General features: G+C 40.1%; 1 protein-coding gene across 1 annotated transcript; it reads right to left on the minus strand.

The window, feature by feature from the left end:
• Window positions 1-52: 52 nt before the first annotated feature.
• rbm42 (RNA binding motif protein 42) lies at window positions 53-12,857 on the minus strand. Its single transcript, XM_062538674.1, has 11 exons — window positions 12,706-12,857; window positions 12,408-12,480; window positions 11,800-11,935; window positions 10,180-10,246; window positions 8,481-8,546; window positions 8,141-8,358; window positions 7,233-7,418; window positions 6,832-7,008; window positions 6,396-6,513; window positions 3,929-4,123; window positions 53-1,062 (listed from the first exon to the last, which is right to left on the minus strand). The coding sequence occupies exons 2-11, from the start codon at window positions 12,461-12,463 to the stop codon at window positions 950-952; spliced, it is 1,332 nt and encodes a 443-aa protein (XP_062394658.1). The 5' UTR covers window positions 12,464-12,480; window positions 12,706-12,857; the 3' UTR covers window positions 53-949.
• Between the last annotated feature and the right edge of the window lie 1,564 nt (window positions 12,858-14,421).

Raw genomic sequence — 14,421 nt, forward strand, 5'->3', positions numbered from 1 at the left:
CCAAACCAATAATACCAAAACTGCTAATCCTTGGAAGACATACCCAGGTAAAGCCATTTCAGGGTTTTTATTTGAAAATTTGGATAGTTCTAAGATTACACTGTGGAGCTACATCCTGCTTTTTAAAATCTGATTTTGGATAATCTGAGAAAGATGCACACGGCCCTTTGCACTAGACTTCCGGTTAATGCTTTCGGTCAAGCATAACCACACATCTTATTGGCATCAGATTGGGGAGGGGAGAGGGGCTATTTCAAGTATGTAGTTTAGTAACAAACCTGGGTAAGTTAACTCAGTAAGTGGTAAACCTCCTAATATAAGAGCTATATGGCTTCATTCTCCAAACACAACAATGCCATAGGCACCACTTATTGTAGGTGGTTTACCCCTTACTACTTTTACCACTTTGGTTTGTCACTAAACCATATACTTTGAATACCCCCCTGTACAGAAAAGACCCCAGTCACATGACCCCTTTCTCAACAATTGAGTTCACATAGCTTCTTAAGATGACACTTGAAACCGAATAAGTGCATTCAGAATACCCATCAGTACTGTAAGACAGAAAGTAAGCTGCCAATCGCAAACTGAATGGCTTCTAAAAACAAAAAATTAACAATCTAATTCCAAAACAAAACCAATTCTATACTAACAATGAGAGCATTCTAGATTATGCAATTTACAAACCAGGGCCATTTTAAAAAAGAAAAATTAAAGGACATGGCCCATACAGTCAGGTCTTCCAGGCAGCACTACATTACTGATCCACCATGTTGCTTGGAAGAGCAGAGAGGTGTTCCAACACACTACTGTCCATGTGGAGAGGGATTCTTGCCAAGCATGGAGCCTCTTTGTGGGCTTAAGTGATGTCCTGTATACACAACTGAACACACACATACAAGAACAAACAAACGAACACACACACCCATACAAACAAGATGTAATGTCTTCATCTGAGTCCAAGTTTTTTCTTCTCCTTCTGTTTTTTCCGCACCACTTCCATGTTTCTGTCTTTCCACATGCTCTTACGAAGCTTGATCGGTCTGCTACCCACGTACTTTCCTTTGAAACAAACAAACAAACGAACGAATGATACAATGACATTGCCATTATGGAACAATACTTAGACGAAAAGTAGAAAGCCAGTAAAAATAACTGCATCCCAAAATACAAAGATTTTAAATTGTCCTTTGACAATAGACTGCTCTTATATGTCATGTGCTGTAAAGAAGGCGGCAACTTGGGGTTGTTGTTCTAATTCTGCTCCTGAACATACACCTGAGGCATTTGAATTATTTTTTTTAGACAAAGCTGGTCACGGTCATCTACTTTTATGTACAGCCTACAACAGCACTGCTTTTGCACTGTTCTCCAGCAATGGTACTGTAGCAATTATACCTTAAAATAAAAACTTCATCTCCCATAGGCACAGCACACCCAAAACAACTGGTATTACATACAGTACACTATATAACTTTGGGACACAGATTAGAAAATGTTCCTCACAGTCACTCTTAAACACACTGGGGTCTGTTTCCCAAAAGCATAGTTTCTAGCTATGATAGCTATATTTTGGAATAATATAAATCCAAAAAATATTTAAAATAGCTATATAGATATATTTTGGAAAATAAAAAAAATTAAGAGCACATTTGTTAGCTCTTACTAAAATGTGCTCAAAACACGACCGAATATCAGCACTATGATCCTGTATCATTAACATATTTGTAACATTTGAACTCAGTGACGCTATCACGAAAGAAGCATCGCAGTTAGCAACTAGAAATGCAATTCCAAGGAATTACCAGTGCATGAAAATGCAAAAAAATGTAGATATGGCTACTAAGGTGTAGCTAGGGTAAACATGGTGGTTGCATAGTTTAAAGAGAGTTGATACTGTTAAGGTAGACATTTTAAAGCTTAAACATTCCTGTTCTAACTTAACTAATAATTTCTAACAGGTATTCTAAAATGTTAACTATGCTAACAATGCTAACCAGGCTGATAAGTTAACTTAGCTGATGATTTCTAGCAGTAATGCTAAAAAAATGCTAACTATGCTAACATTGCTAACTATGTTAACAATGCTAACCACATTGATTAGCTAACTTAGCTAATCATTTTAGCAGTTGTGCTAAAAATGCTAAATATGCTAACAATGCTAACTATGCTAACAATGCTAACCAGGTTGATTAGCTAACTTAGCTAATCAATTTTAGCAGTTATGCTAAAAATGCTAACAATGCTAACTGTGCTAACCATGCTAACAATGCTAACTTGCTAGTGAGGACTTTTTATTTTGAAACAGTAGTTGCTAGGGTATCCATGGTGCCCACTATCAAGAATAAAGAAGTTACTGTAGTATAATCATGTTGGTTGCTATGGAAACTGTCAAAAATGCTTAATTTTAATGGTTGCTATGTTGGTTGCTAGGTACATGGAGGATTCATTTAGTTGACTGGAGGCATAGTTGATGATAACTGACAGTTGGAATGGTTGAACAGTTAAATAGTTGAGTAGTTTCAGTGGTTAAATGATTTAATAGTGTATTATTGCAATGAGGACTTTTATTTTGAAACAGTTGTGGACAGAGGAAACAGTTAACAGGATATGTAGTCTTCATAGAGAGATTGTATGCTTAAAGCCTGAGAGAGAGAGGGCTGCTGCAGGTGGGGCTGGCCACCTGGCATAAGATTCTAATTGCTCAACGACCTGATTGTGATGTCATAGAGGCCAATGTTAAGTCTATGGGGAAATTTTTAATAGTTTTTAATTTATAGTTTAAAAAGTATAAAAGTTACAAAGTTGAAAAATTATAGCAACCCGATCCATTAGAAGACCTACGTTACAGAGTTTGAATGAAGTTTCTAAGTTAAACGGTTGAAGAGGAATTGCGGTCTGAAAAAGTGGTAAGCGGAATAATAATAAATACTAGAAAAGCATTTCCTGAAGGAAATACCAGTGCATGGAAAGTTATTGCTAGGATTATGCTAGGGTACTTAAAGTGATTACTATCGTGTTGCTAAGCTGAATAAAGTGGTTACTATTCTATAAAAAGTGGTTACTAGGTTGGTTGCTAGGGAAATCACGTTGGTTGCTAGGGAAATCACATTGGTTGCTAAGGTGGTTGCCAGGGCGTCATTATGGAAGTGGTTGCTAGGTTGTTACTAAGTAATTATAGTGGTTGCTTTGCTATAAAAAGTGTTATTTTAAATATAGTTTTGAAAAGTTATCAAAATTGGGAGAAATAGAGAGAGTGATAGAGAAAGTGAGAGGAAGTGAAGAAAAAGAAGTGAAAGAAAGTGGGGATGACAAGTGAGCTATCCAGTTCAATGGAGAGACACACAGAGAAGAAGTTCCATTGAAGTTGCTGAAGTCAGTGAGAGAACACTGGCAAAGTTGATTCCATTCTATTTCTTTAAAAGCTAATTATGATGTCACAAAGCCAATGTTAAGTCTATGGCAAAATTAAGTTTAGTTTTTATTTCATATCTCAAAAAGTAAAAGTCATAGAAATATGAAAAGTAATAGACTGAAAATTTGATGCAAGAGCTACGTGACAAAGTTTGAACCAAGTTCCTGCGATGAGCGGTTAGAGTCAAATTAGGGCCTGGAAGAATAATAATAAAAATAAAAATAAAAATAAAAAACGAAGGAATATCAATACAGTGCATTTCCATGCACTGTAATAATAAGAAGTCTAGGAAGAACAGTACAGTGCATTTTCATGCACTGTAACTATGCTTTTGGGAAATGCACCCCTGGGCTGTCCATTAGAGTTTCATAGGCAAGAACTTGAAGTTTTGAACTTGAGCTTGAAGTTTGGCAGTGGCGACAGCCAGCGCTGCACAAGCCAATATCTATCTAATAGGACCATTATACAAAGGAGACAAGCATCTGTATTATATCAAAAGGCAGAAGTCCTTACCATTCATCTCCCTCATGGCGCGCACATAGTCGTTGGGGTCCTTGAAGCTGACAAAGCCGTAGCCCTTTGTTTTGCCTGTGCGCTTGTCCCGCACCACTTTTGCCTTCAGGAAGGACGGGTAGCGGCTGAAGGCTCGTGCCAGGATGTCATCGTTCACCTCGTTACCGAGGTCACCACAGAAAATCCGGAAGTCATCTGAAAGCAGGGTCAGGGAGGTCGTCAATGGTAACATATGGGAAATGGTGAGTGAGCGAGGCCATCAGTCACCTGGAGCTAGGCTTGACTGCCTTGGTCTCTTGCAGTGGTGTGGTCAGACAATAATGCACTGCTGGCTTATACGCCTTTACTACTGTTAGCATGGTTTACAACACTTTACATACATTTCTTTTCATTTAGAACTAGCAGATGCTTTTATCCAAAGCGACTTACAAAGTGAGGAATAACATTCAAGCTACAACACAAAGACAGGGTTCTTACTCTAAGTCAAATCTTAAATCTCAGGACTTTCACTGACAAAAAAACCCTGAATTTCCATGACTTAAAGCAACACTAAAGCACTTTTCCTCTGTTGCACACACTATTTGTTTATCCAGCAAATAACAGACAAGGTAGAATATGTTGCATGATTTTATGAAAGTATGATGTATTGCTACATCAAAGCAAGTCAAATTTGTAGTTTCTGATGTCTCATTTCATCGAACTACAGACACACTACCCCACCTCGTAAAGTTACATAGTGCGGTTATAGCCGATAGAGGGCCGCAAAGTGAACGCAGAAGTGCCTTTCACCCTGTTACGAGTTGATGAACCACTGAAATGATTTTGGAAACATTATTTTAAGGTACGAAAAACTCTTTAGTGTTGCTTTAATATATAATGAATATCTTTTACTTTTTTTGCATGGAGATGAATAAATGTTGTATTTCAATGTTGGGCTACTAAAGCAAGCAGTAAAGCTAATAGCCAAAATATACACCAGTTCTGCGTGGAAATATTTGTATGAATGTATTTTGGCAAGTGAATTTTAAACTGCTACAACAAAATTCTCTGATATTCAAGAAATTTCATGACCAGTGGGTACCCCGCAAAGGAGACTTAAGGTTACTATAAATATTCCTTTGGCAACTGCAAACATTTTACATTTTGATCCCTTCTTAAATATGTCATCTAGCATATGGAACAATCCTAGCTTGAAAATTGGGAAATCTTCTTTCTATTGGAAAGAATGGGCACAAAGAGGTATTTTAACACTAGGTAACCTCTATGAAGGAAAATACCTTAAAACCTTCAATGACTTACAGGCGGAATTCAACTTGCAAAAAAATAATTACTGGCGATATATACAAATTCATAGTCTCTTAAAAAAAGTGTTCAAACCTCCTGTGGTTCCACATAGTGCAGAGACTCCCTCCCTCATTATAGCAAGATATGGAATGGGTCATGAAGCATCGCTTTATTACTCAATGCTGCTTCAGAAATACAGCACCATGTCTTCATTAAAGAAAGTATGGGACAGAGATCTTGAAATTATATTAACAGATGAAGAATGGACCAACATAATTCGTAACTTAAAGAAAATGGCACGTGATCTTCGCACTAGACTTATTCAGTTCAAGGTACTCCATAGAATGTACTGGACTCCTTCTAAACTGTACAGGCTTAAACTCACTGATAACCCAGGGTGCTGGAAGTGCTCAGGCGACGGCACGTTAACCCATATGTTGTGGCACTGCCCAAATGTGCAAGTCTTTTGGTCATCAGTTCATGAGTGCATTCAGAAAGTTGTGGGCCCAGAGGTTCCCTTTTGTAGTCGTTTATACTTACTAGGAGACCCATCTACACTAAAGGACAGTATTGCTTCAGTCTATGCAGAATGGGTCCAAACAGCTATCATGATTGGTAGGAAACTGCTAGCCCAACAGTGGAAGTCAGCCCATGCCCCATCAATAACGGATTGGTACAATGCCCTGACTACAGTTGCTGCATATGAACGAGTGTCCTTCACCCTGCTGGATAGGTTAGATTGGTACTACTTTAAATGGCAAAACTTTCTTCAGTATATCAATGACCTTCACTGATGAACTACAGGTTCGGCCCCCTTTTCCTACACAATACAAGAGCTCTCTGGTTCATTTCTAGCGCAGCCTCCTTCCTATGTGATAATTTATTTTATTTTATTTATTTATTGTTTTTTTCTTTTATATACTGTTTGTTGTGTCTTGTCTGTGGTCTGTGTGGGCATATATTGTATATGCATTCACTGATGCTTGATTTGTCCTTTGTTTGTTTGTTTATTTGTGTGAGGAATTTTTCCATGCTCTTCTTATGTGACTGGTGACCTGTACTAATGTTTTAAAATCAATACAAATTCCCAATCACAAAAAAAAAAAATATTCCTTTGGCAAGGAGACCTTTGTTAACAATAACCACAACGTGTGACTAAATATTCAGTGCAAGCTCTAAGTACCTGATTCCCATTCTAGTAGACTCTGGTCTTCCCAGGAGGTGCCAGCAGCTGTTCGAATACATTTCTTCACCTTCTCTTGTTTTCCTTTCTTCTTCTCCTCTGCATTTCCATCTGCTGGCTGAATAAACAAACCAAGTCACAGAACAGGTTTGGAGTGCATCTTAGGTGACTCAGACCATACCATACCATTATTGAATAAAGAGAACACGAACAGTAGAGAGAGGAGGGCTATGGAACCCTGTGGAATTTCAGTAGTCCATGAGCCACTGAAATATCACTCAGATCTAAAAAAAATGTAAGACAATAATATAGCAGGGCAGAAAACTACTGGGGGTCAACGACTGCGATAGGGTCGCAGTCAGAGTGAAACAGAGCAGTTGGCCGGACCCACAAAAGAGGGCCCGAGGAGACCGAGGACCTGGGAAACGCCTCCTACCTCTGTCTGGGCCGGTTCTGGCTCTGGCATGCTCGGGCCGATCACACTGTCGTCTGTGGCGGCTGCCGCTGCTGCAGCTGCCGCGGCTGCCGCCGCGGCTGCCTCCTTCTTAGCTTCCAGCAGCCCCGCAGCCACTGCCGCCGCCTGCTGCTCCGCTACCGATGCAGCCAGCTCCTCCTGAGAGAGGGAGAGTGGAGAGAGAGAGGGAGGGAGAGAGAGAGAGAACAAGAGAATGAGAAAGGGAGAGCGAGGTTATCTATTTGAATGGTTTCAGCTACTATTTTTTATATGCTTTTAGTGACTGACTGATAGTCACTGATTGATATTCTTGTGAGAGCAGAGCAAAGCAAAGCAGGTGTGTTGAGCGTGGGTGGGCTTGGTGGAATAGCGTCGCTACTCACCATGCGTGCCTGCCGTTGCGCTCGGAGGTCCTGCCGCTTAGATGTGGGAGGTGCGGAATAGACCGTGGGCGCAGCCTGGATCACACTGGGGGTCGCCTTGGGTGGCGGCTGGGCCACTGGCCGGGGAGGTGGAGACACCATGGGCGCCATTCCCCCGACCTGCTGAGGAAGAAGACCAGGTCTTCCCTGTGACATTTCAGAGTCAAAATACTGTTCATTTGGGGTGGTAAAATCATTCAGCTCATTTATTTAAAGTTGAGGCTGTACGTACAGATGCCCTGCACACCTTTTTTTAAACACTTCACCCGGCAAGCAGTACATTATGGGCAGTTGTGGGAAGTTGTTCACTCTCTTTCATAACATGAACTGGCTAACAGACACCTCACAAGTAAACTCAAACATATTTTCTGGTTACAATAAATAAGTTATTAGAATACACTTTGTCTATTTCTTAACTTTTAACGTTTACAAAATCTCAGTCAGAAAAATCTAAGCAAGAAATGACATACTTTTAGCAGACACTTTTCTTTTTTCATCCAAAGTGATTTACAAATGTCAACTATATTACAAGGGATTACATTGTCATTAGATTGTCCCTGTACAACTTGAGGTTAAGTGCCTTGCTCAAGGGCACAATGGTGGAATATGACAAACAAAAACAAAAATAATATTAATATTTCAGCATTGCAATCTATGGAGTTTGCCATTCTAACCACCGTTTTGGTGGTGAGCTACAGAGGTGATGCAGAACTGAAAAAGGTTCATGACTGCATAGAGGCAATGGCATAGCTACTGCATGGAGTGGATACAAAAGCATAAATTAGGCTTCAGCATCTTCTACATCCACTGTATTCCCAGCCCAAAACATTAGGATGCGTCTAGATATAGGACTTCTGGCTGATACTTACAGGAGGCATGGAGTTCATGGAGTTCATGGAGTTCATGGAGTTCATGGAGTTCATGGGTTCCATTGGGGGCCTCATTGGCCCCATAGGGCCCATGGAGTGCTGAGGAGGGCCGGCCATGGGAGGGGCCAGCATCATGGGGGGAGGGGGAGGGGGCCGGGGCAGCGGCGGGGCCATCATGCCCTGAGGTGGGGGCCCACGCATCATGGGCATTCTGTGACCTGAAATACAGTTTGGGGTATTTGCACATTAACTGACAAAAACTGCTTAAAAAAACACATGAAATAACCAAAAACAAGAATAAAGCACGCACAGGTGCTCTTCAAAACAGCACCACTGTTACCTGGTCTCTGCAGGATATGTGGTACAAAAGCAGGCCTCATCATAGGGGGAGGTCTGACTGGAGGCACTGCAGAAGTGGAGGTAAAGACATTCAACCAGAGTCTGGTAAAGCTGAAGTAATTGGGAAATGCAATAGGACTTGCAGCAACTATGGGTAAAATGCAAAGGACCGATTTCCTACAGAACAAATAAAGATACTTAAACTATACTACTACTGAAACATGTTTGCACAACTAAGATTTCTGCTGGTGCCTGCATCTTAATGATATACATTACATTTTGAGGGACTAGTTTCTTAGCAGAGGCGGAATTTTACTTTGCTCCCATTATTAGTACTGCCAAAAAAGTAAACAGAGAAGCACCTAGAGGTAATATCAATCCGCCGCTGCTGTAGCTGATGCCTACTACCAACTACAGGGAAAAAAACACAACTATTGCAATGCGATGCAAGGCCAGTTTTATTTCTACCATTGTTCTATCAACACAGACATCTACATCGATAGTCTGACGTTTTCATTTATCTCCATTGATAAATATCACATTGGCTAACTTCAAAATGAGGTCCTGTGTCAAAATTCTGACTGTCCCAATAGAATGGCTATAGAAATTGATCAGTTTTTGGTGTTTTCCAGACAACGGGGCCTGGCAACATTGTTTAACTAAATGACATGAGGAAAAAAGGACTATATCAAGATACTGAAGGAAAACACTGAGCAGCGACCCTTGGGCTCATAGGCAGCATCGAACCTTTAAGCAAGACAATGATCTGAATCATCCATTGGATGTTCAGTGGGAAATGAATAGTATACAAGGAACAATATCAACATTTAAGAGTATATGTATATATGAATGTACATGAAATCTGATCTGAAGATGGCAAAGATCCTCTTGAACTCAGTCAACTTGTCAGCCAATAACATTTTCTAATGCAGAGTGGTAGGCCCATCCCAACTAGTCATTGTTGCCATGTCCAACAATCTGTAGTTTATAGCTCACGCACAAAATGACAACTGATCAGCAGCCTGTTAACTGTGCTACTGCCTCTCGCATGTTTGCCACATGGAAGAAGAGTTTGACGAGGAGATAATAGATGCAGATCATGAGAAATGGTGAGCAATGCAATCCAAAGTTAGCTGATTTCTACACTGTCAGTGATCAATAGCTTGGAAGAGAAGATATTTGTGTCTGTATCATGTTCTTTATAGGCCTAACTATAATTGTTTTGTATAATAAACAACATGCCTTTTCTTTTTGGCAATGGCAAACCAAGGAAGATATACTAGGCTACCATGCAAAGCATGAAAGTGAACCTAGGGCACTGAAAAGCGAACCATGCAGCGACAACCTACCAAGGTGGTCCTGGCATGGTTCGTGTAGAGGTGTCGGAGTGTGTTTAGAGTACTCACAAATTTGCAAAAATGTATTGTAACTTGATCAAGTTTGCTTAGAAGGCTGAAAGGGATCAAACCTTTGATCTTACATCAAAAAAACTGCTTATATTCAAATCACAACCAAGAACAAATTGAGCACATAATTTGAATGCCCTTTTGTAGCATCTGGAAAAATAATTTCACAAGCAAAGAGCAGAGTTAGTCGTGATGAGAAAATCGAGTACACCTAGGGTGCACGACCATGCTCAGTCTTCAGTGCATATCAGTGGTGTGTCATTCATTCAAGGTTGAGAAATGGTGGAGAGTTACCTGGACCAACAAAGGTAGGGGGAGGTCCAACTAAAGTGGCCGCCCGTGCATCCAAGCTCTGCTGTACCTAAACAAGACGACATTTAAAAACAGAAGGATTGTCAACACTTCATGTAAATGTGTTTGCAAATTCAACATTCAATCCCATTCAACAACCGGGATCTTTCACAGCAGCTTTAAAAGGCAGAGCTGTAGCTTAACGTAGTCGTACTCAATTCTAGTCAAAACGAGTCTGATACTGCTTCAATGGGATGTGATTATGGAGCATGCTTCAACGATACAGGAGGGAATATGCATCTGTACTCAATTGGACAGACCTAACCAATTAGAGCAACGTAATAGCTTACTGTGAGCTGTAGAAAGAACATCCGAACCATCCCTCTTTTCAACAAACGTCTTAACATTGATTTCTGGTCGTTTTATTTAAGTTACTGCACTGTCAATAGTTTGTACAACACCCGATATCAAAATCTAAGACTATGAAATACGCAGCAGGGTAGACTATTCTGAAAAAAAAAGGATATCTCCCCTCCTTCGTTTTTAAAAATAATTCTGATAACACCAATGCTAAAAACAGCTGGGGAAGTATGTAGCAAGCCCCTCAGGCGAACAGGTGGCCAATCAGAAATTTCAAACAAACGAGGGGAACAACATGTCACTATCATAGTCTTTATAAAATAGATCACAATGCAAAAACACTGTTCCGTTGATTACATGCAAAAGTGAAACCGGAGTTTTCCCATTTATCCACTTTGACCAGAGTTTCCCCCTTACTGGGAAATACAAATTTATCAAAATGATGTAGGTCAATTTCTGAGGTCATGTTTGATCCTCTCATAACAGTTTTGAACACACACACACACACACACACACACACACACACACACACACACACACACACACACACACACACACACACACACACACACACACACACACACACACACACACACACACACACACACACACACACACACACACACACACACACACACACACACACACACACACGTCATGATCATTTTCAGCATTTTCTCAGTCACTTTCTTGTGCAATGCAATTATATGAGTCCAATCATTAATCCAAAGGCAAACATTTAGGCAAAAATGTTGAGTCTTGACGATATGACAGAAATGATTATGAATCCATAATCACCATAAAAATATTATGACATTCATTTTAGGTAATATCACTAAGCCTTACCTTATAGTTCTCAAAACTTCACTTACAATCATCATAGGACTTTATTTGCTTCAACCATACCTTAAAGGTGAAGTCAGTAATTGAGTAGGAAGTCGCATATGTGACTTAAGTTTATATTTAAATTCATAAGCAACCCCGTTTGTCCAAAAACAATGTGCAACATTATATTTTAGCAAGGACCAAACAAAACACACCACTGAAGTAGCTCACTCCTACCTTCAGTATTCTCAGAGAAAGTTCATGTTTTGTCTCCAATTTGCTTTTTTCCCATAATTTGGAGCCTGGGCTGCCAACAGAGATCATTTTTTTTACAGTGAACTCAAAAACAACACGTAGTATGGCCTGGAAATCACGATTGCTGACTGCACCTTCAAATGGTTTTGGGTTAGGGGTAGGGGGTCATTTTTGAGTGCATACCCGTTGGTATGTGTTGGTACCAATGATGGGCCTGATCATTGGCATAGTTGGTACAGCAAGGGCGACAGGCACCTCAACCACTGTGGGACCTCCAGTAGTCACAGCAACTGGGCCTCCCAGGACCTCCTGCTCGAACCTGCCTCACCACAGTCACACCAGAACACACACATTATGTTGTGATAAGACAGAGATGGAATTGCACAGTGGGCGTTATCCAAGAGGGATACTTGTCTGCATGTGAACTTCGACATGTGTCTATTTGTAATTGTTTCCCAATTTCAATATTTTCACAGGAATGGTGCATTGTTCAATCCGAAATCAATTATACTCTTCAATTCAGATCAGATTAGATTTAATGAGGAGATGAAGTCTATGCATAAACATTACCTAGCAAAGCACTTGTGCACTCAAATTAAGTACTGTACAGAAGTATACGAATTGGAACACAGTCAATTATCATACAGTATATCTTATGCTTGGCCTTTTATGCATCATACAGCATACCCTCAGATGATGTAGCGAAAAGTAATGAAACACATAGCCGGGTTACTAGTGACTACTTAACTGGCTGAGACTAAAGTTAGTTTTTAGTTTTTAACCATACTCACAGCGCCATTTCCGCCTCCATCTCCTTCAGGCGCTCTTCCCCCGACTTCAGCGCCATTGTGCAAAAAGTAATTCCTACAAAACCAAGAAAAACAAAATCTCCGCATTATAAGCCATTTAGAGATTGATCGCGCCATAAGCCATTTATAGACTGATTTAGGATAACTTCATCATACAATGAGACACATGACTTCAGAGCGGAAAACCAGCTAATGCTACAACTGCTATTTCGATTACTTAAAAGAGCGGAACGAAACATTTGAAGTGTTTCGTATCTGTCTGAAAGTATAGAAGACTTACCAACGATGCTGAAGTTAACTAAAATAAAGATCTTGGTATTTATGTTGACTTCGTTTGGCTATATGATAACTGGGTAACTACAAGGGAATGAACCACCAACACAAATCATCATCGTCCATTGCCTTCGTCGCCTCTTGATGTCGTCAGTGTATGACTCCGACTTCCTCTACATTTCCCGACGAAGTTTATGGCTTCAGGAGAACACTACCGCCACCCATTCTGTAAAGCGCACGGCTGTCTATAAATAACAGAACAACATGTGAACAAAAACAAATCCTTAACATAGGCTATTATTAGTGATTAGTTATTAGTGAAATCCATATTTAAGATAAAGAGGTTTCATTGTATGATTAGAAACCTAATACAAAAAATATGGTAAATGTATCTGGTTTGTTTGTGATTTGTTTTCAATGATAGTAATTATAGTAATAATCACAGTATATTGTAGTAGGCCTAGTAATTCAAGTTGACACACGTGTTGATTTTGTGTGAGAATAAGTGTGTTATAAAAAATACACAAATGCTGTGTAACACAATGTGAGAGATGTGTGTAGCCTAGTCCCTTTCTGGACACAGAGATGTGTTAAACAAACAAAAAAAACAATGCAAGTGTTATTTTCAACACATTGGTTTTAAGAGAGTACTTTTACCTTTACAACCCTTAGGGCCTGCTGTCGAGAAGTATACCCACAGAATAGCCGTTTTCAGACAGGTTTTGCGCACATTTTGCGATAATTGCTTGCCGCATTTTTGACGGTAGCGGACATTCAGACATAGCATAGGCTATGCGAAATGTATACGGCCACCTGTTGTTCACATCTAATGTAACATTTCCGTCAACTGAGATTGGCCTAATAAATGTGGCTGCACTGTCATCTGTGCATGCGAGTGTAGTTTTCACACCGGGAGTAGCCTTGCTGCATTACTGTAGGTTATGAAGGTAATGGATCAGTGAGACTGAGGGATGACCATCACTATCCCTTTTTAGACCTGACGGTCAGAGTGAGGTCGAAACAGATCTGCAGCGTGTTAGAGAGATGTAGGCTAACTGATCAGTGATATCGGGCACTTCCAGAACGGGCGCTTATCGACCACCTCCAGAAAGTTGGTGCTGTTCACTGCAATATCCAAGGGGGCTGAATACTTTTTACAGGCACTGTGCATAAAACATTCTAAATACATTACATGGACTTGCAACACACAATGCACTTCTCTTATAAATAATTAGTGATAACTAGTGATAACTAAAGTTGAGCAGCTAAATGTCATTTCACTAGATATTTTGCAAAGCATCTATGTATAACATTTTCGTATCTTGTTCTCATAAAAAGTGAAATATTTATGGATGGGGATGTCATCCACACAATATCTATTGAGCTAATTTGCTTCAGGAATGACAAACAAAGGTGGTACTGCAAAATAATGCTAATATTTACTTAGAGAACAAAACTATTTCCTCAAAATTCCACCGAAAGGGTGAGGTCAACTCATCTTATTCAAAACTTGCGCAAACAACACACTGTGCACTGACAGTGTGCCATTGTGTGTCTGTACAGGGAGACGACACGGGGTCTGCTGCAACTGCCTTATGTGGACAGAATTACTTATGTTCAAAAGAGAGTTTATTTCCTCCATGAAAGTGAGAAGTGTAGGCTATTCAGCCTCATGTTCACAAAAGGAAAAGGTCACCAGTCTGGCCCATGAAAGGACGTGCTC

Source organism: Sardina pilchardus, chromosome 6, assembly GCF_963854185.1.
Source record: "Sardina pilchardus chromosome 6, fSarPil1.1, whole genome shotgun sequence".
In the NCBI taxonomy this organism is placed as follows: Eukaryota; Metazoa; Chordata; class Actinopteri; order Clupeiformes; family Clupeidae; genus Sardina; species Sardina pilchardus.

Bases quoted from the DNA above. Each gene is read 5' to 3' on its own strand.
- rbm42 (XM_062538674.1), bottom strand. From the start codon at position 12,463: ATGGCGCTGAAGTCGGGGGAAGAGCGCCTGAAGGAGATGGAGGCGGAA. The intron at 11,936-12,407 runs GTGAGTATGGTT...GTGGTGAGGCAG, and splicing joins ATGGAGGCGGAAATGGCGCT to GTTCGAGCAGGAGGTCCTGG. The intron at 8,359-8,480 runs GTAACAGTGGTG...ACTGTATTTCAG, and splicing joins ACATATCCTGCAGAGACCAG to GTCACAGAATGCCCATGATG.